Source organism: Micromys minutus (assembly GCF_963924665.1).
Source record: "Micromys minutus genome assembly, chromosome: 21".
NCBI classification, from domain to species: Eukaryota; Metazoa; Chordata; class Mammalia; order Rodentia; family Muridae; genus Micromys; species Micromys minutus.
Genome location: NC_137956.1, coordinates 47,069,416 through 47,096,924, shown reverse-complemented (window position 1 = coordinate 47,096,924; position 27,509 = coordinate 47,069,416). Strand labels below are relative to the sequence as shown.

At 40.3% G+C, this 27,509-nt stretch overlaps 1 protein-coding gene across 3 annotated transcripts; it reads right to left on the bottom strand.

The window, feature by feature from the left end:
• Positions 1 to 779: 779 nt before the first annotated feature.
• Positions 780 to 27,279, bottom strand: AZI2 (5-azacytidine induced 2). Of its 3 annotated transcripts, none has more exons than XM_080933938.1 (8): positions 26,823 to 27,279; positions 14,876 to 15,096; positions 13,544 to 13,669; positions 13,005 to 13,104; positions 12,113 to 12,261; positions 7,784 to 7,887; positions 4,626 to 4,744; positions 780 to 2,682 (listed from the first exon to the last, which is right to left on the bottom strand). In XM_080933938.1, the coding sequence occupies exons 2-8, from the start codon at positions 15,089 to 15,091 to the stop codon at positions 2,270 to 2,272; spliced, it is 1,227 nt and encodes a 408-aa protein (XP_080790064.1). In that variant the 5' UTR covers positions 15,092 to 15,096; positions 26,823 to 27,279; the 3' UTR covers positions 780 to 2,269. The 3 variants fall into 3 exon arrangements, with proteins under 3 accessions (XP_080790064.1, XP_080790062.1, XP_080790063.1); XM_080933936.1 differs by lacking the exon at positions 26,823 to 27,279 and adding an exon at positions 26,462 to 26,568; XM_080933937.1 differs by lacking the exon at positions 26,823 to 27,279 and adding an exon at positions 26,462 to 26,568 and having other exon boundaries at positions 7,793 to 7,887.
• Positions 27,280 to 27,509: the final 230 nt, after the last annotated feature.

The window sequence follows — 27,509 nt, the reverse complement described above, 5'->3', positions numbered from 1 at the left end:
TTTTTTTCTCATTCAAATGAAATGAACCTAGTCAATGAATGCATGTACTCACCAAAGACTACCTCACTCTTGTTTGAAACTCAAAGAACCCATTCTCCCAGACTGCGGATCAACAGAAGGTGGCCAGCAGCCCGGTAAGTGTAGAGCCTGAGGCATGGGGAGAGGGCAAGCAGCGCTCTTTCTGTGCTGGCCTGTTCGCATTGGCGCATTTCCAATGGACAGTTGTTTTCAGTGACCCAAAGGCAGTTACTACAAGGCAGAGCATAGTAACAAGATTTCTGTTGTGTCACACAGCTGACAGGTACTAACTAGACGAACTATGTTCATGTTCACCTCTTGTCTGACAAGTGTACCCACTGCAGATGTCTTTGGATACTGGGTTTTTACACATTCATCGGCCAGTTCTATTCTGGCCTCGGCTCAATACGATAAGGGACCCAGAGGAAGGACCAGGTGGCTGCTGTGAGTTGTGTCCTAGTATTTCTCAGTTACAGGTGTACTCAACTGGGTTTAACAAAAGAAATCCAGCTATTACAGAAAATTTCAAGGAAAGCTTGATGGGGTTGTCAGCTGGTATGAAAGGGACCAACAGAACTGTCAATTTTAATGAATCACAAAATACAGATGGTACCACTGACTAAGTATATATTTGTACATTTTCTGACCAGGTAAAAATATTTTAGAGTTTATCTTTTCTAGCTAAGGAGTCTTACACAGGCCAGCAACACTTTCAACTGTTAACACCAACCAGACTGTTACCAATCCTTGATAACTGTGACTACTAGTTAGAGGGAATTTGCTCCATTCAGGATTATGTTGGAGAAATAAAACTAATACTAGTACTTTGGAAATATACATAGGCAAGGACAGTAGTTCACATCCAATTCCATTTTAAAAACAAAAATAATTTTAATTAAACAATTTCTTAGCATTGTTCAAAAACATAAGACTCTCTTTACAAAAGAAAACTTCTCATCTTGGATTTTAAAAATGCAATGAGTTAGCTACATTGGACATGAGGTGATGGGCAGCCTCTGCAGCCACATGAGGAATGTCTTTATCACACAGATAGTTAGCTCCTTCTGCTAGAGCCTGGAGTCTTTCATGCATATTGGGTCTTGTATTACTTGGCAGGAGCCTGTACTCCCTTGAGTCGGCTGTGTTCACTGGTCAGAACATATCCCAGCATCCGACATCAATCCCCTTATTCACAAGCAGGCGTGAGTACACAAGACATCTCAACAGTGAGGCAGTGCCGGGTACGCATGGTGTTCATGAGCCTCTGAATTCAGGATGTGTGAGATGCCACTTAGAAAAGGATAGTCTTCTTACATTAAATAGGTAATACATGATTACTAATACTTTTAATGCTCAACCTTGAAGGAATTTAGATGAATTTCCATATGAAGCCATCTTCGTTCCTTTACTTACAAGTGATTGGCCACTTAGAATGAGTCTGGGGATATTTTTTTAATTGTACAGCACAAAATTTAGTTCTAGATGCAGCTAAGTAGCATTTACTTTCTCAAGTGTCAAACAGTGTATAAGCTGCCTTGTGTAAAACAAATAGCCGTCCTGCTGAAAAAAAAATAAAGACCACACAGTTGAGTTCACTATGAATCACTGAAGAGACTGCCCTGTGTGATGCTCTTCCTACTTTTAACTGGACACTGTATAAGGTTATAATACTTTATTCACATACCACATAATTCCTAATAATTTAGGATTTGAATATACTGGGCAAAAGTTGGCTTCGATAGTCCAAGTCTTAGAATTCAAATTGCACTTTAAATTTGTATACACAAACATTACTTAAAATGACTTTAAATCTTAAAACTTGAAACAGCAGCACAGAGATGTCATAACTACTTTTATTCCACTATATTTCATATCTTTATGCATTAGGAAGTTACAGAAGCACAACCTATTCCCACTCTCATTTGCTTGATACAATCTGAACCAGCAGACATGGTTTTCTCTGACATTAAAGGCTGCTTATTGTTTAATGACTGGATATTTAGACAGGTCACATACTTTATAAAACCATGTCTAAAATCTTCATCCAAGAAGCAAAACTTTGTAATTGTTATCAAATGTACAACCGTAGAGTTCCCATACTGGAAAATCAGCTGCATACATAATGATGTACAGAATGTACACGTGTGCATACTGGAGAACTCCGAAAGACATTAATCAAAGTCCACTATCAGTCTGAACAATCTCTTGGGAGAACCAGGGTCTGTGTCCTGATCAAAAACCACAAGTCAAATCAGCTTTTGTAAAGGCAGTTCTGGTTGTGCTGACCCAGGCGATGCAGGGGCGGCAGGTTGGAGAAAGGTACGACTTTGCTTTTATTCTCACCGAATGCTGTCTCACTTGACTTAGGGGGGCTTGGGAACACCCAGGAATTATCTTCCAGAGAATTTCTCCCATAGGAGTTGTGCTCTTGAAAGTCTGCACTGTCGTTAGGAATCAATCTCTCGTTATCTGTCCATGACTGAAGAACGGCTTTGTCTGAGAAAACCTTCCTGTCTCCTGGTAAAGGGGACGTCGGAGCATAACAAGTAGCGTTGCCATTTGGGGACAAAGGGGGATGTCTTTTGTAAGTTGCAGTGAAATTTGTCAAGTGCAATTTCGCGCTGTCTCTCCCAAGGTCGTCAACACATCCTGCTGGGGTACAGGCTAAAGAGAAGGCATAGCTCTGTGTCAGTCTTCCAGCATGTGAGATTGTAAACACATTATACACCAGTTGTGCAACTGACATTAAATTAGCATTTCCAGTTTCATATCATCATTGGGAAACTGATTTGGAGCTACTTAAAAGATCTAAGTTCCAAGAGATCACATATTTACTGACCCTGAGCTAAGGTCACCCACCAACTACTTTCTTTGTAAAATGGATGTCTGAATCCTTTCCTGCCTATGTCATCTTGCTGATGAAGAATATGTATGTTGTAAAAAGGCATAACCTTTTTACAAGGCAAAGACAAGAAAAGTTCTTGGTCTTAATGTAGCTAGTGAAAGTTTTTAACCATATTTAGTCGAAAAAATGTTGTAAGGAATTAGTAAGTTTAAAATATATTCTTTTGCTTACTGAAACTTCTCAGTGGGAGAGGTTTCAAAAGTAAATTATTTTTATAAGTATACCTTGGATTCTGCAGAGTCAAATGAAAATTTACCATGTATTCAGAGGCTTTTGTGGATGTAATTGAAATAGAAGCTGTAAGTTCAATTTCTTGCAGTAAATATAACAGTAAAGATAATTCTGCTTTGGTCAACAAGCAGGCCAACTTAAAAAGTAAATCAAAAGATATTTCATACATACAGTGGCTTAGGAAAAAAGACTGCCCTGAGGTTAGTACTCTGCTACAGCCAGCATCCTACTCTTATCCAATAGCCTTTTATTCTTCTGCCACAATTGAAAGCTATTTTCTTTTCTTAACCTAAGGATGGCTAACTGTATCTAAGGCTTGGCTTTATGCAACTTAGTATTTTATTTGTGTGTATGTGTGTATGTATGTGTGTATGTGTGTGTGTATGTGTGTGTATGTGTGTATGTGTGTGTATGTATGTGTGTGTGTGTGTATGTATGTGTGTGTGTATGCGCGCTCGCATGTGCATGAGAATACAGATACGCACACGAGCATGAGGGTCAGAGGACAAGTTTCTGGAGTTGGTTCTTTCCTTCCATGGTGTTTGAGGTGAGCAGGTCCTCAAGCTTGCAGGAGGCTCTTCCACTTGCCGAGCCGTCCTGCAGGGCCAACTCAAACAATTTTAGAAACAAATGGAGACATTTGGGTGTTGGGTGGATAGAGTGAAAGAACTGAAGGTAATGAATTCTTCTGGAAAAGTGATGGTAGGGTTCCAGATAAGTGAGCCATAACCCAGTCTGCATAAAACAATGAGCTGTATGTAGGGACTGGTGACTGTTTAACACTGTCCAGGAAACCGTCCTGCTAAGTGATGGTGTAAAGGCATCAAAAGACTGTATTATCAGCCAGTTCAGAGGGACACAGGATAGGAAGATCACTCTCCTTTATTCATCTTTGGAACATACTAGCTTATGACCTAAGTATCTGCACTGAAAGCATACTCGATAATGGGGGGGGGGGGGGGGAGGGAGAGGGAGGAAGGGAGAGAAGGAGAAGGAGATTATAAATATATTGTTCCAGGACAGCCAGGGCTACATGGAGAAACCCTGTCTCAAGAAAACCAAACCAACAAACAAACAAACAAACAAATAAAGCAGTGGGAAATCTAAATGAGTCATCATTTTTGTTTTGAAAATAAATATCTTTGGTATACTTCATAGTATTGAAATGAAACTTTGGAGCTTTTTAAATATATAACTAAATCTATATAGATGTGGTAAAAGGCCCCTTAGCACAAATCTCACACCATGGCCTTACACACATAAGCAATGCTAGGCTGAGGAAAGCCACCCAGGTAAAGAATACAGTACTGAAGAAAAACCACCAGCAACACGTTACAAGTGAGCTAGAGACTGCAGTCGAAGCAGAGCATGGGGTGAGCGGGCACACTGCTGCAGTCTGGCTGGTCAGTGTCATCTGAGACCGTAAGATAAAGCAGCCATCGGCTGGCTCCTCAGGCCAGCAGGGACTTGCCTTTCTTGACTGCAGCTGAGGTTTTCAGTTTTCTCAGTAGTTCTGCTTGCACTTGAGTCACCAGGTGTAAGTTAGACATCTCCCTCTTCAGTTCCCAGTACGCATGCTGCATGTTATCACTGCAATGGAATTTTATAAACAAGTTACACTAGTCCTTTGTATGGATAAAGGGCAGCAACTTTACAATACAAACAGGTTTATAGTTATACTTTTATGACAATAAAAATGAAACTAAAAGGTATTTATTTGGAATATTGTAAGCGGAAAAACCCAGGGATAACATTGCTCTGATTTCAGGCAGTAACTACTATATTAAACAGATCGTAAAAAAATACTGTAACCAGTGAGTTTTTTACTGGCTCTATCAGAAGCAAGGGTTGCTTTAAACCAATAATGTGCAGTGCTGTTAATGTAATTAGTAAGGAATATGCTTTTCCTTTGTCAATCTGATCAAGAATAAAATTGCATTCATTCGTGTATGGTCTTTGAATTCGTCTTTATCTTTGGATTGTTTTGACGCTGTGAAATGAAGTGGTGAGTAGCTACCCAAGACCACATTAAGACAAAATTGAGGTTTCATGCATTACATTCTTTATGTCTGACTGGGCTGTCTCATATTGTTGCTTCTAAACCAATGTGACATGACAGCACAAGACATGAGGAGTCACATGATTCCCTAACGAAGCAGCAGCTAGAGAAGCAGATTATAGGAAACAAAACTTCAAAATGCCTTTCCACAGTTTTATAATTAAAATAGATATGAAACTGTTTATAACTCATTTTACAAGCTTTTATTTTTCATTAAATCCTCAAGGCTCATAATTTCTCTTTAGGTTCTTAATTTTCAACTAAATGAGCTGAAATCTTCTGCATTCATTCTTGTCTTACTGTACAGTAACACTTGATATAGTCAATACAAGCACTATCAGAGAATGTTACATGGTGTGAAAAGAAGACTAGGTTTTGTCTATCTCATAAACAGAACTTAAACTTCAAATGGATAACCTTGAAAACTGAGTCTAGTACATAATTATAGAAGCAATAGACATTTAAAAACAAACAGGTCAAATTATGTGAGGTAAAATTTTACCTCTTGATAGAGGTATAATTGTTATCAACAGTACAGCAAACTATTTTGCTTTGGATAAAAATCTAGTATTTTAAATACCTTCTGTTAGCCTTTGGTGTATTTCAGCCGCTCTACTTCAGAGCCAGTAAACACTAAGCTTTTTACAATGACTACTTCATAGTGAGGTCCGGTTTCATGGTATAATTCTGGGCATTCAATGTTTGTCAAAGTGTCACCCATCATAAAGCAGCAGGTGGAAGTGTTGTACACATGCTACCTCAGGCACAGAGGCATAAATCATATAGTTTGGAAATAGTTTATTATTGTTATAAAATGGTGAACCTGTCCCTGACTTACAGGTAATACTTGGGTACTCAAACCTCAAGTACATGTATGTAGTCACTCAATAGCGAGACAAATAGAGTATGATGATAAAGATAGCACTATACATTTTAAAAGTTCAATTTAATGAAGACTGCTTAAAAATTAGGTAATATAAAACTCATCAACTCTTGTCTTCTGCTTAGCATCACCTGCACTAAAACCACAGGTTAGAAACACAGCTATGATTGGGTGAATAAATGGCTCTGTAGCTCTGACTGCTCACTACTCTGGCAGAGAACGAGGATTCAGTGCCTAGCAGCCAACTGCTGTAACTCCACTTCTAGGGATCTAACGCCCTCCTCTGGCATCCATGGGCTTCTGCATCCCCATCCCATCAACTCTACAGGCTCAAACATGCACATAAAGATGTTTTTCAACAGACTGGCAAGTGACCTGAGTTTTAACTCCTGGAACCGACTTAGAGAAGTGACTCCACTAAGCTGCCTTCTGTCCACCACACAGGCTCTGTGCGCATGTCCACATTGCCACCCCGGCATCTAAGATTATTACTAATTACAACTCTTCCTTTAGGGATAACAAAATAATTTTGGTTGCTGTTACCTTAACATCAAAGTGTTATAGTCTTTAAAGTGTGTAAAAATGATCGGTTATTCTCTGCATGTGAATAAATATTTAATCCATAAAAAAAAAAAAAAAAGAAATGAAAAGGCAAGTTATTTCTCTAATTCTTAGCAGGGCTCCAACCCCTGTGAGTACTGGGTGCATCCAGTGTTTTTGAGACTATGTGGACTGCATACCATTTTACCCTACTTTCTTAAATGCAATTATAAACCTTAACTTACTGTAAATGATCTAAAAAATGTCACGTATATGGTTGCCTCTAAACAGTGTATATAAAAGTTTGAGTACTAAAATTTACATTAATCAAATTGTGAGCCCTGAAAAACAATAATTATAAAGCATGAAAACATAAGAATAATTATTGTTAAACATTCACTATGTTCTAGGCACTTCACCCATTTTCTGCATTAGCCTGGCAAAATGGCTGTGCTGGCTGGTTTTGTGTCAATTTGACACAGGCTAGAATCATTGGAAAGGAAGGAGCAGCTATTGAGAAAATGCCTTTATAAGGCTGGGCTATAGGCAAGCCTGTAGAACATTTTCTTAATTAGGGGTTGATTGGGTAGGGCCCACCCATTATGGGTAAAGCCATCCCTGGGCTGGTAGACCTGGGTTCTATAAGAAAGCAGGTTGTGCAAGCCAGTAAGTAACATCCCTCCATGGCCTCTGCATCAGCTCCTGCCTTCAAGATTCTGCCCTATTTGAGTTCCTGCCCTCATCTTTGATGCTGAACAGTGACGTGGAAGAGTATGCTGAATGAACCCGTTCCTCCCGGAGTTGTTTTGGTTATAGTGTTTCATCACAGCAACAGTGACCCTAAATAGGACAATGGAAAATTCATTTTGCTCATGGAGACACAGGTTCAGGAGTCAGCTCCACTCTACAAGTTTCCTTTTACATCGTGGTGGTACTTGTCCATTTTTTTTTTTTTAATTATTATATGTATATGAGTTTACTGTAGCTGTCTTCAGACACATCAGATATTTGGCAGGCTAGCATAGCAAGTTAGGTTAAGGCTGTCAGCAGTAACTGTTAAATCGTTTTTTATAAATATACAGTGAGCAGGGATTACAGAGTGTTTGCTGCTCCGCAAGTTAAACCACATTAGAAAGGTAGAACGCACGCAGGAGACCTGTGGTGAAGGCCCTGGTGTGGAACATGCTCTTCTCTCGACAAGCTCGGCCTGATGACATCTCTGTCCTGTAGAGTGTCTTCCTGAGATGGACCCTGTCATGTGTTTAAAAATGAAACAACAGGAATTATTTCACTTTTTTCAGGTCTTCATTTACCACAGATGTCTCAACATTTGTAAGACTGCAGCTACAGCTGTACAAAGCAAAGACCAGATCTTAGACCCAGTTTTAATGTGACACTGCCACCTGTCGCTGACATGTCTAATTCACTTCCAGTTATCTGAGTGTTCATGCTTTCATTTTCTGTAAAAACATGTATCTTGAGTTTGGAATCCTATAAAACATACTTTTGAAAATGAGAAGGATAACATATCTATCACATTACTGTATAAAGTATTTCTGCATGAATTCTATGGGAAAATGGAAATTTCTGCACACAAAGAACAAAAAAAATGAACACTCGTAAGTTCCCTCCTAAAGAAATTCCTTGTGTGTGTAAATATTTTGGTCTATATTTTCAAAACAGTTCATTCCAACTTAAGAAACGCAACTCCACCTTCATAAAGAGCCCCTGGACTCTGCTGGAGCAGCACTGTAGCTAGATCATAGGCTGCTGAGCTTTATTTTATTTCTCATGAACTGTATGTGAACATGCTAGTTTAGAGGCAGAGACTGTGGTTACAGGCACTATGACCTTAAGACATTAGACAGAGAACCAATCCCAGTGAATGTAGCAGTTCTCTGGTGATTTCCACAGGTCCTGTTCTCATTTTCTCCAATGATAACAGAGTTGATTTGGGGTTTGGCATAGTGTCACCAGCTTAAAACCACACTTCCCAAACTCCCTTGCAAGGTATGGTCTCAGCAAGAACTTCTTAAAATCTCTACACCCTTTTAAGTTGTTTAAACTGTAGGTGTGATACAAACACCCTCCAACCAAACCAATACCAAACAAACAAACAAACAAAAACCCAAAAACAAAACAGAAAAAGTAAAAAAAACCCAACCCCCCACACCTATAAAAGATTCTTTTAAATCTAATATACTCAAGATCTTCTGTATCATACTTATTCACAATACGTTCCTATTCAAGAATCCATAACAAACATTAATGCCATAGGTATGAATTAGTCTACAAGTAGGAACTGCTGGTATAAGCTGAAAAACTAAATTTTATTATTCAGTATTACTTACATGACATAAATTATGAACTGGGCATAGTAGCTTGCTCTGATAATCCTAGTACTTGGAAAACTGAAGAGGATTGCCCTGAAGTCAAGATAGCCTGGGCTACAGAGTGAGTTCTTGGGTTAGCTTGGACTATGGAGTGAGACTCTACCCCAGAAACTACAATAAAGGTAGGCATTCTTGGTACTGTTCTTTACTGTTGTTCTCCGTAAGACATATAATTATCCCCAGACAGCCTTTAGTTTTTTGACTCATTAATTAAAAACTATGTTCCTTAGTGTATACTTAAAACACACATTTAATGGAAATGCTCTTCAAAGTCAACAGTATGAAAATACATCTTGTTAGACTAAGAAAACATTTTACACCTACTGATAGTTCAGAAAAGTTGAATGTAAATCATCAACAATACAAGTCCTCAAAAGGACTGTCCCCAACATGCAAAGATTCCTCATAGCAAGTCAGTAGGCTGCACTGTTCTGAAAGCCACACTCTGAGGAATTCATTTCACGTTTCACAGGTCTCTGCAACAGCTTTCCTGGTACCTGTAATATGCTGTAGAACACTAGGATTCCAACACGGGATGTTCTGTTTCTTACATCACTTTGGCTGACTTCAAACTCTCAAAATCAACTGTTCTGAATGTAAATGGTTAGGATATGAAATTGGTCTCTGAAATGCTGACCTTACTAACAAGAAACACTGGTAGACAAGCCTGCTAATAATCGAAACCAGAATGCTACTAGTATGACTACAAGGGATTGTCTCACACCCCAGAAGCTACCCTAAAGTATGTGTTACATAATGTCTCAGCATTTTAAAATATGGCTAGAGTAGATACAGACAAGTTATTAATGTGAACACAAAAATCTTTCATTGGCTCATTCTTACATCCCCATATACAAGAAGATTCTAACCAGATCCAAAAGTACATAAAACATCATGGTTTAAGTCACTTCAACTATTCTTAGTTTGTTTCTTAATCCTAGTGGTGGGCTTTCTCACTTCACAACCTCCTGCTGCTGTTGGTAATACACAAGATGACAGCAGACAGCACTGAGTTCTGCTCATCTTCCAACATTCCTCCCTTTATCTCACACAAAACTCTTTAAAGTTTCCTGCTCTTAGAATTAATGTCATTATCAGCTTGAACTGATGAAACTTTAAAATATTTCCTGTGCTTCCAACAATCTGTTCTATGAAGTGCTAGCGTATGGTAGATGTAAAACTAAAACCATACTTATTCCCTAGCACCACCTAGTGGAACAAAGGAAGTAATGAGAACGGCTTGACCCTTTATCCCCCAACCAGACACATCTAATAGCACTGCCTTTATGGATTATTGTAAACAAATTTGTTGGATTGTTTTACTGTATATATTGAATATACTCTGTCCAGGTACTATGCTAACTCTTTTACAATCCCTAACTTACTGTTTATGAAAAGAGAGGTACTCTATGCCTTTAGTAAGAAATTCCATAAAAGTTAAAAAATGGCATTTCTATTTTCCATATTTAATAAAATCTCAGTAAGATATTCCTACAATCACATGGTACTGTTTCTTAGTCCACAGTAAAATATTCTATGCATAAAGTGTAAGCATACTCTATGTACAAAAGTTGTCAATTATTTCAAGAGAAGTGAACACTGACAAGTACTCAGAGCTTTGCAGTGCAAATCTTTTTGTGCAGTTACTCTAAAAGGAACTTGTTAGTGGCTATGGTAACTGGGAGTATGGGATAGAATACTGGAAGTCTAAAGAAATAGTGGTATGTGGCCAACTGCACACTTAAAGGTAGGCAGTCAAGTTCTGCAGTCAAGTAATGAAGAAGCAAAAACCACTTGGGCTTTAATCAACTAGATAACAAAGTTTGTGGTATTATTATTATTTTTTAGTCAGACCCAGAGTTTCCACTGTGGGCTCTCACTGTCCAGTTCAGGTCAATCAGACAGATGGAAGCAGAATGCTCTAGATTCTTACATGAAGCTCCTTCTCAGCTAATGGTCACTGATAGACTACATTACAGAAGTGAGCAGCTTGTAAGGCCGCCTGGGCTATGGGCAGAGGATGGCAAGTGGTTTATTAGTTCTCATTCAGCAGTATGCAGGCTTTGATGGGCAAATGGTTAAGCTGAGGATTAACTGGCTAGAATTTGTTTAAAATACACAAAATATTTTTGTTCATGTTTTCATATCCCCATTTCACCTAAAAAACTTGGCTGCACGCCCCGCCCCAGGAGACTGAGCAGACGCCTACACAGAAACTGAGGGTCTACTACAGCAGCTGACTTGGTGATGGCCTTGTTGCTGATTTTCCTAATGCATTCTCAAGCTAAAGCTACCAGTCTCCTGAAGAGAAGCAGACAGTGTGAGTCAGGCCCCTCTGTTCACGGGGAGGCTGCTGTCTTTCAAGAATTCTGTATTGTCTCCTATGTTCAAGCTGACCAAATTGTTAAATAAAGGGAAGGTTAAAACTAAGTTCTCTTTCAAATTTTTAAACACATTCAAAACAAGAGGAACTGGAAGGAAGTTTGAAAACACAATTAAAATAACCTGAGGTGGTTTGAATAAGAATGGTCCCCATAGGCTCATATATTTGAATGCTTGAACTGTTTGGGAAGGATCAGGAGGTGTGGCCTTGCTGGAGGAGTTGTGTTAGTGGGAGTGTGCTTTGAAGTTTAACAAGCCCATGACATTCCCAGGTAGCTTTCTTTTTCTTTCCTCCTTGTACTTGTGGATCAAATGTAAGCTTGCAGGTACTGCTCCAGCACCATACCTAACTGCCCACCTGCCTATTGCCATGTTTACAAACATGAGGATCACGGACTCAAACCTTGTAGAATTATGCGTCCAAAATTAAATGCTTTCTTTTGTTACAACAACAGAAAAGAAACTAAGACACAAATCAATAAACATTTTAAATCCTAAAACTATATTCTGGGGTAAAAGTGAATGTACAGAATGTATAAAATGTTAGCAGCAACAAGTTCAAGATAAACATGAATTTTCCAGAAAATGAGACAATTCTATGGTTACAATTAATTATAGACCTATTTAGTACTTAGTTACAAATCTATATTTGATGCATAAAGCACACAGATGTCCTCCATTTATTAACAATGTTTGGGTACCGTCTGTCTGGCTTTCTGTAGCTCTGTTCTGAGGTCACTACACTCTTTCCTCAGTAGTTCCAGCTCTTGTTCCAAACCATGGATCTTCAAGTCGCAGCTTAGCTTCTCCACCTCCCAGTTGGATGAGGGTGGATTTAAATTCCTCATCACTAGAAAAAAGATGAACAAAATAATTAACTTTGCTTTTTATACCAATTATAGTTCCTAGGTGACACTAGCAGAAATGTCAAAGTAACTAGTACTAAACATGCATAAATACTAAGGCTCAGTGTCACCCACTCCATCAAAGTTTGAAATTTGATTGACAGGTCTAGAATCATGACAAAAAATTTATACTCATGAACATCTGACTATGAAAACTTGATACAGCTGGATCCTGCATTATCTGACCAACTCCTTCATTTCTCCATCTCTGGGAAGCCCCAACCATTTTCCTGAAAAGGGCTCAAATTAATTTCTACCAAAAGGTTTCTTAATAGTTGATTCTTTTGCTTAGTAAGAACAAGATTATCTCTAATTCCCAGAAGACCTCTCCATCTCAGCATCTCATCTGTACATTTTATCAACTTTCGTGAAGAAAAAAAAATTAATAGTCTTATTGAAGCTACTCCATAACAACGTGTATAGCCATGGGCAATGAGTAGGAGTAAGGATGAGGTCTTATGTCTCTCCTTTACTTCACCATACACTACCCCTGAATAAAAACATCCCATCATCTGTAGAAAAAGCACAATTTTCAGCTAGAGAAAAGTTGACAGGATATTGTATGAAAAAAAGAGGAGGAAAAAAACATTAAGGCTCTATCATACAGACATAGGGCACTCATGTGGATGCCACACAATGGAAGACGGATCAATTAAATTAGGATATCTATAACAAGGAAGCCGCATACCCTGCTGAGTCTCCACCTCTGTTCTTAGCTGCAGAAGTTCTACTTCTTTAGACTGTAGCTGCTCGTTCAACACTTTCAAAGATTCAGAGTTGTCTTTATTCTAGTTAAGTAGGGAAAATGCCAAATAACAGTCAATAACATCTCTATTTTTGTTTGTCTTATACCTTAATTTTTAGGTCAATACTGAATAAACCTCATCTAACTTTTAAAAGCAAGATGGAAAATGAATTCTGATTCTTTTGGTTTCTTAGAACATTATTATTTACTCTATTAAAAGCAAAACAAAACACTCCCAATGAGTAAGTAACAAGTTTATCATAACTCTTTTCAAAGTAAGTTAATGATGTTGAGATGTCTTTAGGTTCTAAACATGCTTAAGTATTTAAATATTTAAATTCTAAATATTTTGTATATTAGTAAAATTTTCCATATACCATGAATACATATTTTAATTAATAATTGTCTAACCCATTATCTTAATTCTAACTCTCTTGCTAGACAAAAACAAAATATAAAGTATTATTTTCAAATCAACTTACTATTTTTTCCAATTTGTTCTTCAGATTGTCTCTATCAATGCAAACCTCTCGATATGCATGATAAGCCTTATTCACTTGTTCTCGTCCCACAGGACTCGTTTCTTCTTCTACTCGAGCTCCAACAAGCTAATAATAGTATAAAATTATGGGAGAAATCTTCAGTGGGAATTCCATAGAAACAAGTAAGTCCATCTTCAGATGGTTCTACATCTTACCCTAATCACTATAATGCAAAAGGATAAAGCCTACCTTTGGGTGTAATTAACTATTTCATTGCCACACAATCTTTATTAATAGTATTATTGTCGTGACGTGTCTGGGTATTTACCAAGTTTACAGTACCTAATTCCTGTCATCAGAAACGTATCAAATAGGCATAGGTGTGTCACTTATTAAACCTTACATTATTCCCCAAACTGAAATTAATAGGATTGATGGTCACAACATACAGATTTTTATGTTATGTATGTACTAAATTCCACATTTCTATTTAATTTTAAAAGCATAACAATTAGTTGTAAAGTTACCTTCCATAATCAAACTTAATATATAACAAATATACTCAGTTACTAGGACAAAATAATATGAAACTAATATTACTAATAAATGACTTTCCTTGTTTTTCTAACACAATAAACAAATTAAATTCTAATAACCCCCATCCTCAAGTTTTTAAGTACAGGAGAATTCCTTTCTTTGATTAGATTTGATTAGAACTCATTTCGTTTACCAGTGGAAGCTCTTGTTTTTGTAAGATACAAATACAAATAAGAGTTGAAGAAATATAAACCAATTAAAATCTTGCAATGCCATAAATGGGCAACTAAGAAAAATTACAACATATAGAATCAACTTAAGTCTGATGCTTTAGAATACATTTAAATCACCTTATATAGCATTCAGGAATGTAACACTCAGCACAGAAATATACATGTCATTATTAGGTCAAAGTATTATTCCTACTTTGTGAGAAAACATTCAGAAGTATTCTAGTGCTACAGTGCTGGTCAAACAGTGAAGTGATGTCACAGAAGGGCCCCTCTGACTGCTTCCTTTACTAGTATTTTATTAGTAACTGACCCAGGAAAAGCTCCTGTGGCACATAAGGTGGGGCAATGACAGTAGGCATTCTGAAAAAAGGAAAAGAAAATGTTCGGAAGACAGCATCTTTAAGTTGTTAGATGCTCCTCTACAATATCACTGAGCACATGGTATGGCTGATGCAGCATAATTAGTTTAATGAAATTCTTATTTATTCTTGAAAGACCATATTTCAAATATTTGGAATTATTTTTATGTCAAAAATATAGTCAAATGAGAGGGGGAAACCACCTTTTCTTCCAAAGCCCTTATTCTTTTCTTTAAGAAGGAGTTTTCTTTCTCTGAATCCTTAAGTCTCTTCTTGATGTCTTCATAAGCAGTGACCAGGGCAAAATGTGAAGCAACAGACTCATCTCCAGGATAGGCTGAGAGCGGGGTCACTGTCTCTCTTCTGTGGGCCTTTTCATGATTCAGAATGCAGATGTCATCTTCTATTAGTGTGTCCATGGCAGCTGTGGAGAAGAAAAGGTGTATTCACAATGGGAATACTGAAAAGTACTTGAACTATTTTCTTTCAGAGGCAACACAGCATAGTTGTTACATAAGCTCAGCCATCCAGGTTCCACTTCTGTGAGTCTTGGCAGGAAGGCTGATAACCACATAGGAATGAAAAGTGAATACAGACCAACACTCAGAACCATAAACAATCACTATAAAGTTCTATGAAAGTGTGATCCAGAACTGTGAGTATATATGGTTCAGCAATAGAACATTTGCCACACATGAATCAGGTCCTGGGCTGGATCCCTGGCTAAATAAAAGTGTCAAGTACTGTTTAGCCTTTAAAACACACACACACACACACACACACACACACACACACACACACAATACAGACTAGTTTAGGAGAGGTTAAAAACAGTGACCAGATTATTCATCTGATGTAAATCAAATCCTACCCCAAATGGATGGAATTTATTAAATTGAGTATCTTCTAAAAACCAAATAATAAACTGCTCTACAAAGGCAAGAAAGAATTTTAAAGACCTGAGCTTTTGCATTTTTGTTTTAAACAAAGTTCTAAATCAATTATAATTTTTGTATTCAGTTTTAGTATTAATCGTATCCTAAGCAAAAACACAAAATAAAACCTTCATGACCCAGTGTGAGAGACAGGTATACAGAAAAAAGTCCTTATACTGTATAGGCAAATAATATATCTGAAAAAAAAAAAAAAATACAGAACGCTATGGAGCCAGAGGGCTGGTATTCAAAGACCAAATGACATCAGTTCACTCTTGCAAGTGAAGAGGGCATTCTGACTGTCACACTTAAACCTTTACACAGGCTAACTTCTAGCATGTGAACAACTATAAAGACATGTAAAAGTGTGGGGAGAGAGGAGCTGAAAAGGGAATGACAGGAGATAAAGACATAACTGGGGAATCAGGTGAGATGATCCTCGAAGATGAAGAGGGTGTCAATTTTGGCCCTTGTTTCCGTAAATATTAAAAAATAGAACGGGTTTATCTCTGTATCGGCCCTGAGGTCTCACTCTTCAGGCCAGGTTGTAGTTCGCCAGCTCCTCTGGTGCCCATTCTGAGCTGCCACCACGGCTCAATTCGTCCTTGTAAATCCCTTCCCTTGGCAGTTTTCTACAGCCTGTTCTGCGCCTGTCCCGGGTATTTCTGTAACCCCAAATCCCACACAAATACAAATCTACAGCCCAATAGCTTTTCATACAGGTTTATATATTCAACTCTCAATCTACAAACTCTACACAACAAGAATGCATCAAATAGACAAAACTGCACTTCTATATGGGATATTAGACCTGTAAAATCCTTAATGTTCATAGCTTTTTAATGCCAATAAATTCCACCTGGGTCCAGCTGGTCCCTGGGAAGCTCCATGTTGCCTTGACCTCTAATCTCTGTCTTCTCACTTCTTCCGCCTCCTGACCTCTGACCTCTAGTCCTTTAACCTCTTAGACCTCCCTTCTCTCCACCCCCTTCGTCCCACCCAGTCATTAGCTTTCCTTTATTTTACTAATTAAAATGGGAAGGTTCAGTAGGAGTCTCGAGCCTAGGCAGCCCTTCTGGTGGAGGTAGAATTAACATTAAAATACAAACAGCTACAGAACAATCTACAGGCCCTTATTCTATAAAATTAAAAGATAGTCCAGACACAACACTTATTAAATACTCACAAGTGTTAGTCCCCAAAGTGGCAGTGTAGATGTGTACCTTTCAGAGGTGGGGTGTTATGGAAGGTCCTCACGTCACTGGAAGCATATACTCAAAGGAGACTCTTGGGCCCTGGTCCAGTCCTCTGCCTCTTTTCCTAACCTCCATTGGGAACAGTTTACTCCTCAGTGACCTGCCATGATGGGCCACACACATTTACCCTTGCTAGAGGCTTGTAACTTCTACTAACACTGTTACCCAGAGGCTTTCCTTTTCTTCACAAGTAGTCCCTTCATAGTTATTTCAAACCAGCTACACAAACCAATTCATACACTCACCAATGAACTACTTGGCACCATGCTGCTTGGAAACATCCATCACAACCTTCATGGGTACACTACGAGGTATAAAATCTTATTAAACCTGGGCCATACATGTAGCCAGGTGAGATTAGAGTGCAGCAGAGGCTGTTTGAATTTAAAACCAGAATTGGTAATATTTTCCCCTCACAATGAACTTTTCTTTAGAAAAACCTTTTTACAAGTATGACCTTAGAAAATGAGTAGGTAGCTCACATCTGTAAGCACAGCACTTGAAAGTCTGAGGTAGGACTGCCACCAGTTCAAGGCTGCCTGGGCTATATAGTGAATTCCCAGCAGCCTTGGGCTAGCTACAGTATAAAACCCTATGATAAAATGTATTTACAAAACCAGCCAGCTGGCTTTGAAGTTTGATTTTTCTGGATAAGTGGTACTATATTTAAATAGATCAAGCTAATCATAGCATGTAACATTTAAGAAACTCATTCATAACTACTCATACATAGAACCTACAGTCACTGGAAATTATTGCATTGCTGCTGAAACTCAGTGGGAGAGCATTTTCTAGCATGTAGAAGGCTCTGGGTTGAATCTCTACCAATATAAAAGAGAACCCTACTACCCCTACAAAAAATTAACTAAAAGACTCATTTTTTCTTTTGATGTTTTGAATAATCCCCAGCAAGGACTGGTAATAATTCAAAATTTAACCAATGTAAACATATTCTACAAAGACAAGCCTAAGTGGGTCCCTCTGTAAAAATAATTTTAAAAGTGATAGAATTTCTTTATCTCCAGCTAGCTTCTAAATGATTGAGATGCAGACTGTTAGATTTATTTAATCAAGCTTTACTGCACAATACCCAGACAGTCATTAATCTGTTCTAATTCTCTAACCTACTCTGGCTACCTCCCTACCCAAAATCCCAGGACTACTTGCTTTAATATTGGTCTGTCTCTCTGGGCTTCAGGTTTGTTCTCCCATGGTATCTCCAGGACACCTTCCTCTCTCTCCTTTCTCCCCTGGATGGCTGAAGTCCTGACTATTCTCTCTTCTGCTCAGCCACTGGCTGATTAGCTTTTATTGACAAGTCAGAAAATAAACAGGGAGCAATGCTCATACAAACTTGAAACAGGAGATATTTAAAATAAACACTACAGTGTCTTGACTGGATTGCAACTAGATATGGGGACAGAGAAATCAGCACCTGAAAAATATAAGGGTCATCTTTGTACACTGCACAAAACCATGTCTACACCTCTCAGCTCTAAAGGCAGTAATGAAGTAGTAATGTATTCCAGAGAATGCTATGAACAAGTTTAGTTTTTTCAAGAGCAGGAAGATGGTGGAAACAGTCTAACCTAGTGTTTGACAAAGCAGAGACTACTGCCTAGACTTACTTGCCATCCTGTTAATAATATTATGTGATTTTAACATAGATCCCTATAAATTAGAATATCTGGGATGAAAACTTCAAACTGCACTTTACAATAAACATCCCAGGTATGTTGAATCCTATTCTTATTTGAGAGCTATTATTGAGATGCAAAAGAACTAAAGAGTATTACATGATTTATAGAATTAAAATTATAACTAGTGCTCTTGACTATCTACAGGCAAGGTTAGTTTTATGTTGTCAACTGGTGACCACCTACCTTTTGCATAAAAATGTAATAGTTCAGGAAGTATTTCAACTTCATCATTTTATCATGACAATACTTGAGAGTAAGGTGTAATGCATTTAAATGTCACAAAAATAGCTGTATGTGAAAGCATTTCAGGTTTTACAATATCATACCTTAAAATATAGATTAAACATATATTAACAGTATAAATTAAATATAAAGTAAAACAAATAGAAAGGACTGAGGTAAATAATGCTGCCAATTACTGCTGAGAGCAGTAAAATGCCAGGCACAATAGTGGAGCAAAGTTTGTCAGATAAGGTGGGTAGTGTCTATGACTAATGGAAACATATGTAGAAAAAAAAGGTTCAACTTTTATTAATCAAAGTTATTTATAATTTCCATCTTTACTGAAATCAATACTGAGATGGCCTCTTCCAGTCTATATATGATGGGATTTAATAAACTAGAAAACAGAAATATTTCCTGACACAAGATTTATCTTGTTTACTAGGAATTAATGATTATCCTGCCATTTTCAATTCCTGCCACTTAGATCATTTGTCAAGTGCCAACCACTAATGCTTGTACATATGTGTTTCTAGTTTTTAGGTGGATACTATTAACCCAATTTACAAAGCTTAAAAAAACAACAAATCTGAGATCAACTTGGGATATGAACCTAGATAATCTATCTTCCAAATCTTGGGTTTCTTTTTAAATACATACACAAATACTATGACGTGTGATCTGACTCTACCCATATTCCTGGAATGCCCACCCATCATGATTTTTTTTTATTTTGGTAACCCACCAGGTGCAGTTGTGCTGCCCGTTATGTGCCATGCATGTGGACCATCAACTGGAACACTGGCCATCTCTACCACCTCCTCCTGTCATGATTCACCATCAGTAACCCCTGAGTATGGGGTAAAGCCTGAAGACTATATACCCCATCCACATTGGGATTTTGTGTTAAGTACTGTAAGGTAACAACAGCTGCTATGAGATCATGACTGTGATGACCATCTTGTATTAGAAGGCAGCTTTTCCCAGTTCTTCTCTCCTTCCTTTGGCTCTTATATTCTTTTCACTCTGCCATGTTCTCTGCACCTTGTTGGTGCAGCAGAGAGTAATATAATATAGACATCCCATTCAGGGCTGAACATTCAGTCTCTTAATTTTCCTCACTGTGACCCAGCATGCATCTCTCCAGTGACTGCTGACCAATTCAAAAGGAAGTTTTTCTGATCAAGTCTTGACCCAGTACAGATCTGCCCATGACAGCGGCAGGGTTTACAGAAGAATTTGGGGTTGAGTAGTCTGGGCCTGGGGAGGATTGGGAAGCCCTTACCTGGGAGCTTTGCAGATGGGGGTGCAAGTTGGACCTATGATCAGGTCAAATCTAGGTTCTTTACAAAATACTCTGAATGCTGTGATTGTAATTGCTGCCTGTAAGATTCTAGACAAGGCACAAGTCTGTGGTACAATGGCCTAGGATTCAGAAGCTCCAATCCTAGTCTGTGATCTGTCACCTTGATTATACACAACTTCACTTAGCTCTTAGGATCTTAAGATTCATACCTATGTGCATTAGTCAGGGTTCTCTAGAGTCACAGAGCTTATGAATAGCCTCTATGTAACGAGGTATTTATTGGTGACTTATAGTCTGTAGTCCAATCCCTTAAACAATGGCCGGCAGCAACTGTGAAGTCCAAGGATCTAGCAGATGCTCAGTTCCACAGGGTAAGCAGGCAGAGCCCCACAAGGCAAGGAGGCAAAGTCCCAGAAGGCAGGAGGGCCAAGAGAGAGCCTTCCTTGTCCCAGTGTCCTTATGTAGGTCTCCAACTGAAGGTGTGTCCCAGATTAAAGGTGTGAGCCACCACACCTGGATCTGGGACTTGCTTGTCCCAGATGACCTTGAGCTCAGTGATCTCCTTGCCTTAGTTTCCTAAAATTCTTAACCTCTATGCCTCAAGATCAAAGGTGAGCTTCCCAATTCTGGATTGTGGTTCCAGATATGGTCAGTTGACAACCAGAAATAGCCACTATAATCCACCCCTGGTCAACTTGACAAAAATATCTGAGGTTCACATGAAACAATGACAAGGTCATGAATATGCCTAACACAACTATTCCTCAAACATTTGTAAATTACAATGGGGCAAAGTCCCTTGGGAACATTCTTTTAGTGTCTCAATTTAAATACCAATTGATGGGGGCAGTCTGAGCTTCCAGTTCAATGGAATGTTTGTTGTGGCTCCAGGTAGGAGCACTCTCCCCTCGGGAACCAAAACTTCTAGGCCAGCAGGACCTAGAGTTGAGGGGCCAGGAAGCAAAAATTTTCCTAAAGGGTCACTAGGAGTGATAGTGAGTGGAACTATTCCCTTTTCCACCCCTTGATTCCTGGACCCATGAATCCTGGCTATGGGAGAAACTGTACCATATATCGGACGCTGATTCAAAGCATATACTGCCTTCTGAAGAACTCTGCCCCAGCCCTCCATGCTGCTGCCACCTAATTGGCACTGTAACTGTGTCTTTAAAAGGCCATTCCATCTTTCTATCAGACCAGCTGCTTTGGGATGATGGGGAACATGGTAAGACCAGTGGATTCCGTGATCGTGGGCCCACTGTCGCTCTTCTCTGGCTGTGAAATGAGTTCCTTGGTCAGAAGCAATACTGTGTGTAATACCACGACGATGGATAAGACATTCTGTAAGTCCACAGATGGTGGTTTTGGCAGAAGCACTGCGTGCAGGAAAGGCAAATCCATAACCAGAATAAGTATCTACTCCAGTAAGGACAAATCGTTGTCCTTTCCATGGAGGAAGTGGTCCAATGTAGTGAACCTGCCACCAGGTTGCTGGCTGGTCACCTCTAGGAATGGTGCCATATCTGGGGCTCAGTGTTGGTCTCTGCTGTTGAGAGATCTGACATTCAGCAGCAGCTGTAGCCAGGTCAGCCTTGGCGAGTGGAAGTCCATGTTGTTGAGCCCAAGTATAACCTCCATCTTGGCCACCATGGCCACTTTGTTCATGTGCCCATGGAGCAATGACAGGAATGGCTGGGGAAAGAGGCTGGCTTTCCACAGAACGGGTCATCTTATCCACTTGATTATTAAACTCTTCCTCAGCTGAAGTCACCTTTTGGTGAGCATTTACATGGGACACAAATATCTTCACATCCTGTTAATTTGCTCAAGTAAAGAAACTACATCTGGTAGGGCAGCTGCAATTGGAGTTACTACCAGATTTGGTTTTCGATAGTCAACTGTCATTCTCCATGATCCATCTGTCTTCTGTAGTGGCCAAAGAGGAGAGTTAAAGGGAGATGTGGTGGGAACCACCACCCCTGCATCTTTCAAGTCCTCGATAGTGGCAGTAATTTCTGCAATTCCTCCAGGAATCCGATACTGTTTTTGATTCACTATTTTCTTTGGCAGAGGCAACTCTAAAGGCTTCCATTTACCCTTTCCAGCCATAACAGCCCTCACTCCACAGGTTAGGGAGCCAATGTGAGAATTCTGCCAACTTCTAAGTATATCTATCCCAATTATACATTCTGGACCTGGGGAAATGACCACAGGATGTGTTTGGGGACCTACTGTGAATCGGACATCAGTCAAAACTCCATTAATCACCTATCTTCCATAAGCCCTTACTTTGACCGGAGGGACGTGATGTTTCTTGGGATCTCCTGTGATCAGTGTCAATTCAGAACCAGTATCCAAAAGACCCCGGAAAGTCTGATTATTTCCTTTCCCCCAGTGCACAGTTACCCTTATAAAAGGCTGTATGTCCCTCTGGGGAAGAACTGGAGAAAGACTAACAGCAAAACTTTTAGATGTCTTACCAAGATCCTTCCTCAGGGGAACCTGGCCACTCTTTCATTCAAGGGGTTCTGGGTCTGCAAACTGGCTCAAGTCAGGAAATTGGTTCACTGGCCAAGATTGCCTTTTGCCACCATCCAATGTAGCCTTTCTTTCATTTGTTTGAGAATTTTTCTGCTTATACAGATTAAACAGATATTCAGTAGGCTTTCTATGTATTTCATGCCTGGGAACACCATGTACCAAAGGTCTGAACAAGTCATGCCATTATAAATTTCACCTGTCCTGTGCTGGCCACTACGAGCTATATCATTATAAACACTGTTTTTTCTACGCTGCCCATTATAACTACCATCACCTTGCCTCTGGGATTCAATGCTGCCACCTGGCCCTTGTTACCTCAGGACCTGATTAAACCCATTGTGTTTAATTCATCCAGTTGAGCAGCAGCATCTCCAACCCTAAGATCTGGCACAAGGAAAAGGGCAAGAACAAAACCCATCAAATGTGCTGGTGCCCCTCTCACCAGTGTCTTATAGGATTTGTGAAGGGCATATCTTCTGGGCCTTCCCATTGTGGAGGATTAGATACACAATGTATCCACTCTAGCACTGCAATTTCCCTGAGCCTTAAAATCCCTTCATCAACACTAAGCCAAGGGATATCAGGCATCTCCAACTCCTTCTCAGTAGGCCATCTTTTGAAAAATGCTTCAGCCAACCATTCAAACAAACTTCTGACGCCCTTTTTAACTATTCGAGCTCCCATATTAAACCTAGAATCTCCACTCAGAGGGCCCATGTCAATAAACTCAGCCTGATCTAGTTTTATGTTCCTTCCTCCATTATCCCACACCCTTAAAATCCATTCTCACACATATTCCCCAGACTTCTGCTTGAATGAATTAGCCAAGTCATTAAGCTCCTTAGTAGTGTATCGAATTTCCTCATGGATTACACTTTCTACCTCCCCTTTAGGTGCCTGTTTTGCTTTGAGTCTGGTTATGGGTCTAGAAGAAACCATTGGTGGAGCTTGAGAAACACCAGTATTGTCTTGTCTGGCATTTTCTTCAGCAAAAGTCTGCTGGTTTATCAGACTCTGATGAATCAATTTCCTCATGTGAAAGAGGCATTGATTCAAGGGGTGGGACTGAGGGTACTATTTCCTCAGGTGGGGTAAACCCTTGAGGATCTGAAGACTCAAAATTCTCAGCTTCAACAGGGTCTTCCCACACATCTCCATTCCAATTAATGCCCTTACTTTAACTGTTGACACCCTCTGAGGCTAAGACTTGAATTTTCCCTGTAATTCAGTCAACCTTATAATGAGGGCTTCAGTTTGGCTTCTGCAGCTCGAGCTCTACGGCTGCTGGAGAGAAGATTCTCTTCAAGGACACACCTAGCGGCCTTTTGTTTACTTGAATCTGGAGCCTTTGATTTTACCATACAGTTCATTCTTTTCCTTCATCAATTTTTCCAGAGATACTAAGAGTGACATGCCAACAAAATAATTTTCCATGTTTTTCCCCATCTTGTAGAAAGTTTTGTAAAGCGAGTCACCTAATTTATCAAGGTAATCACAGGCTTTAGCTTCTTTAAGTCTGAAATATATTTTCAACCACGGATCTTCAATATTCTCCGAGCTCCCAGGAGGGAGAGTATCTGGAGAGGTTTCAGTAGTTGAAGGTGCCAGTGAACTAATAAGCCAATTCCAGATTCTTAGAAGATCCATCCTTATACTTCTGCTCCTCTAGAACCACTCCCGGTATAAACTTCTGTATTAGTCAGGGTTCTCTAGAGTCACAGAGCTTATGAATAGTCTCTATATAGCAAGGAATTTATTGGTGACTTACAGTCTGAAGTCCAATCCCTTAAACAATGGCCGGCAGCAGCTGTGAAGTCCAAGGATCTAGCAGATGCTCAGTCCCACAGGGCAAGCAGGCAGAGCCCCACAAGGCAAGGAGGCAAAGTCCCAGAAGGCAGGCAGGCCAAGAGAACCTTCCTTGTTCCAATGTCCTTATGTAGGTCTCCAACTGAAGGTGTGTCCCTTGAGCTCAGTGATCTCCTTGCCTTAGTTTCCTAAGATTCTTAGCTTCTATGCCTCAAGATTAAGATCAAAGGTAGGCTTCCCAATTCTGGATTGTGGTTCATTCCAGATATGGTCAAGTTGATAACCAGGAATAGCCACTACACTATGTATGACAGAGTTGGAATGTACCAGTAAGCTATCATCTCTTTGTATTTTGAAGGCAAAATTTTAGTCTAAATACAGAATGAGAACCTGAATAAATAAAAAGAAACTCAAAGGTTGTGCCAGAAATGGGTAAGTTAAATACCTTATTTTGACAATAAAAAGCTGAGTACACTCGTCTATGATCACACCTGTTCAGAGGAGAGAACTGGGCTTTAATTAAGGCCTACTGTGTATTGCATAAAGTGAGTTTTGTTTACAATTTCCATTGTAAACAATTTCTATCTCTAAAAAGCCAGGATATCCAAGAACCTACTTCATACAGGTCAGTTAAACAGTGGGGGGGGGGGGGGGGGGGAGAATACATCCTACAGAGAACCAGAAAATAACAAGGTCTTTTTTCTTTTCTTACTTTAAATAATTAGGGGCATGAATGGCTTCTGCTTTTCTTTAAAGGGATTGTGAAGTGCCCTTTTTAATGCTGCCAGTATTTAAATCTATGTGCCTTAGTAACTAAATGCTCTGTAACTCATAAGTGTCCAAAACCAGTATCAGAGTCATGATATGGAAACTCTCAACTTTCATTTTTATGATCCTGACTCACTGACTGCTGTAAGCCTAGGGGTCAGTTTTTATGGCCTAGCATTCTTAAGACTCCAGTACAGTACAGTACAGAACTAAGAGCAGCCTTCCTTCACTCCTTGTCTAAATTAATGTATCTCAATGCAACCAAACACCTACATTAAATGTTGTTAATAATTATTTCCTGACAATAGAAAACAACTTCAATTCAGCATGTAGGTGCCATTAAAGTTATGTTGATCTACTCAGCTTTTTAAAATCCTACCATTTCACTCAGCAAGCATGGCGTGCCCTGGCACCACCAATGTGGCAGTTATGGCAGAGACACTTATATGCTAGAGACAGTGCCTCCTCACCTTAGGTTTTTCTCAAAGACACCTCACTGTATTGCAGTGACTAGATGGCACTCAGAAACCTGTCTCCCCAGTGCTGGATTAAAGGCATATGCCACCGCCCGACTTGATCTTAAGAAGTCATTAAATCAACATAAAAAACCCACTAAGATGGGTAAGCACGCTTCAATTTACAGGTGAAGTAATTAAACATACTAATAAGTTACCAACTTCGGAGCCAGCTGAAACTGTATCTGGGTGCCTTGGGCAGTAAGCAAGCCCTGTACTTCCGAAAAGTGGGGAAGGAAGGAGAAAGCCAGAGTAAGAAGCTTAACCTTTTCCTCCCCTTAAATGAGGAAGTGGAAAACTCAATGCTTAAAAGTCAGGGCTTTCCAACGATTCCACTGCCCCTTCCAAGACAGCACGATGCCTTTTAGATACGAAATTCTTGCATTTATATGAAAATGCCCATTTACAAACCAAGGACATTCAGTGAGTAATTCCAATTATTCCCCATTTAAGACGGTGGACGGTGGAGAGATCACTACGGTCAAGGTATCCAGAACTTTTTTTTTTTTTGAGAACTAGAAACGAAACTGCTTTAAGATTTGTTCATTCCAACTTAAAAATCAAACGGCTGGGGAGTTTTCTGTATTTAAAGAGTAGGGGTCGATTTCAACCCCAGTATGTCAACGTTTTTTAATCATCACATGGTATTCTGTTCTGATTTCTAGTAGCTTCCATGGGTATTTTATCTCACTTTTGATTATTCCGAGTTCCTTGCGGGGAGGACCACAATGTTAGCCTACCTTGCAATCCAGCCGGAAAACAGGACTGAAACACACAAATTAGACTGACGGTCATTCCCAGACGCCACCGACACTACCCACGTCCCTCTTTCCCTCTCCGATATAAATGCCACCTCAGTGCAGGAAATAAAACTGAAAGCATTCCCCGTGACTCAGAGAGCACGGACAGAACTTGAGCAATCCCCGGGCAGCGAAGGCTAAGGAAGAGCCTGTGGCAGCGGGGCAGTGGGGACAGAGTGGGCCGCACTGTTCAGGAGAGGGGCGCCGGGGACGGAAAACGACGTGCGTCTGGCCAGGCGACAGCCACCAGGCCCCTCCTGGCTGTCTGCACCGTCTAGGCGAGCGCGAGCGATCCACTCACCCTGAACCCTGGCTACGTAGGGCGGTCACCAAGGCCACCGGGTTTCGCTTCCCCCAGTGTTTAGAAGCCGGCTGAAAACAAACCGGGTCGCCAGGGGTCACCACGGGCTTCCGGTTTCCTCGAAGGCGCCGCCGCTTCCCCCGGCAAGGTGGCCGTCACAGGTGCACCGAGGGAGTCCCATGTCTTCCGCCGCGGCTCCCGCAGTCAGGGGCCTCGGAGGTCAAAGACAAGCGAAGCAGGGGCTGCCCAACAGGCCTGTTACCCAGCAGCACGCGCGCCAGCTCCGGGGCCGCCGGCGCCGCTGCCCCCTTCAGGGGCGGCGAGGCCGAGAGGGTTCTAGAAGGGTCTAGGAACGCCCCGCAGCTCACAAAGGTGTCTCCGCCGCGCACAGGCTGTGTGCCAGCGTAGCGCAACGAAACCGGAAGCCGGACCTGAAGACTACCAGGGCGCCGCGTACTACAGGTCCCATGAGCCTCCGCGATAGGCTGATGCGCACTACGGATCCCGTGAGCCTCCGCGGCGGGGCGTACGTACTACCAGTCCCAGTGGTCTCCGCGGCGGGTGAGGCGTCGCGCCCAGCCGCGGGGAGGCGGAGTGGAGCTGAGAAAGCGTCGCAGGCGGCAGGCTGTTGGGCTGAGGCTCGCGCTCAGGGCGCCCTCTAGCGCGTCCTTTCCACTCAGCGGCCAC

Coding starts and splice junctions, on each gene's coding strand:
- AZI2 (XM_080933936.1), bottom strand. CDS start 26,516: ATGACCGTCAGTCTAATTTGTGTGTTTCAGTCCTGTTTTCCGGCTGGA. Junction 7,888..12,112: donor TACAGAAAGCCAGACAGACG/GTACCCAAACAT, acceptor AACACATGACAG/GGTCCATCTCAGGAAGACAC. Junction 2,683..4,625: donor CTCAGCTGCAGTCAAGAAAG/GCAAGTCCCTGC, acceptor CCTTCTCTTTAG/CCTGTACCCCAGCAGGATGT.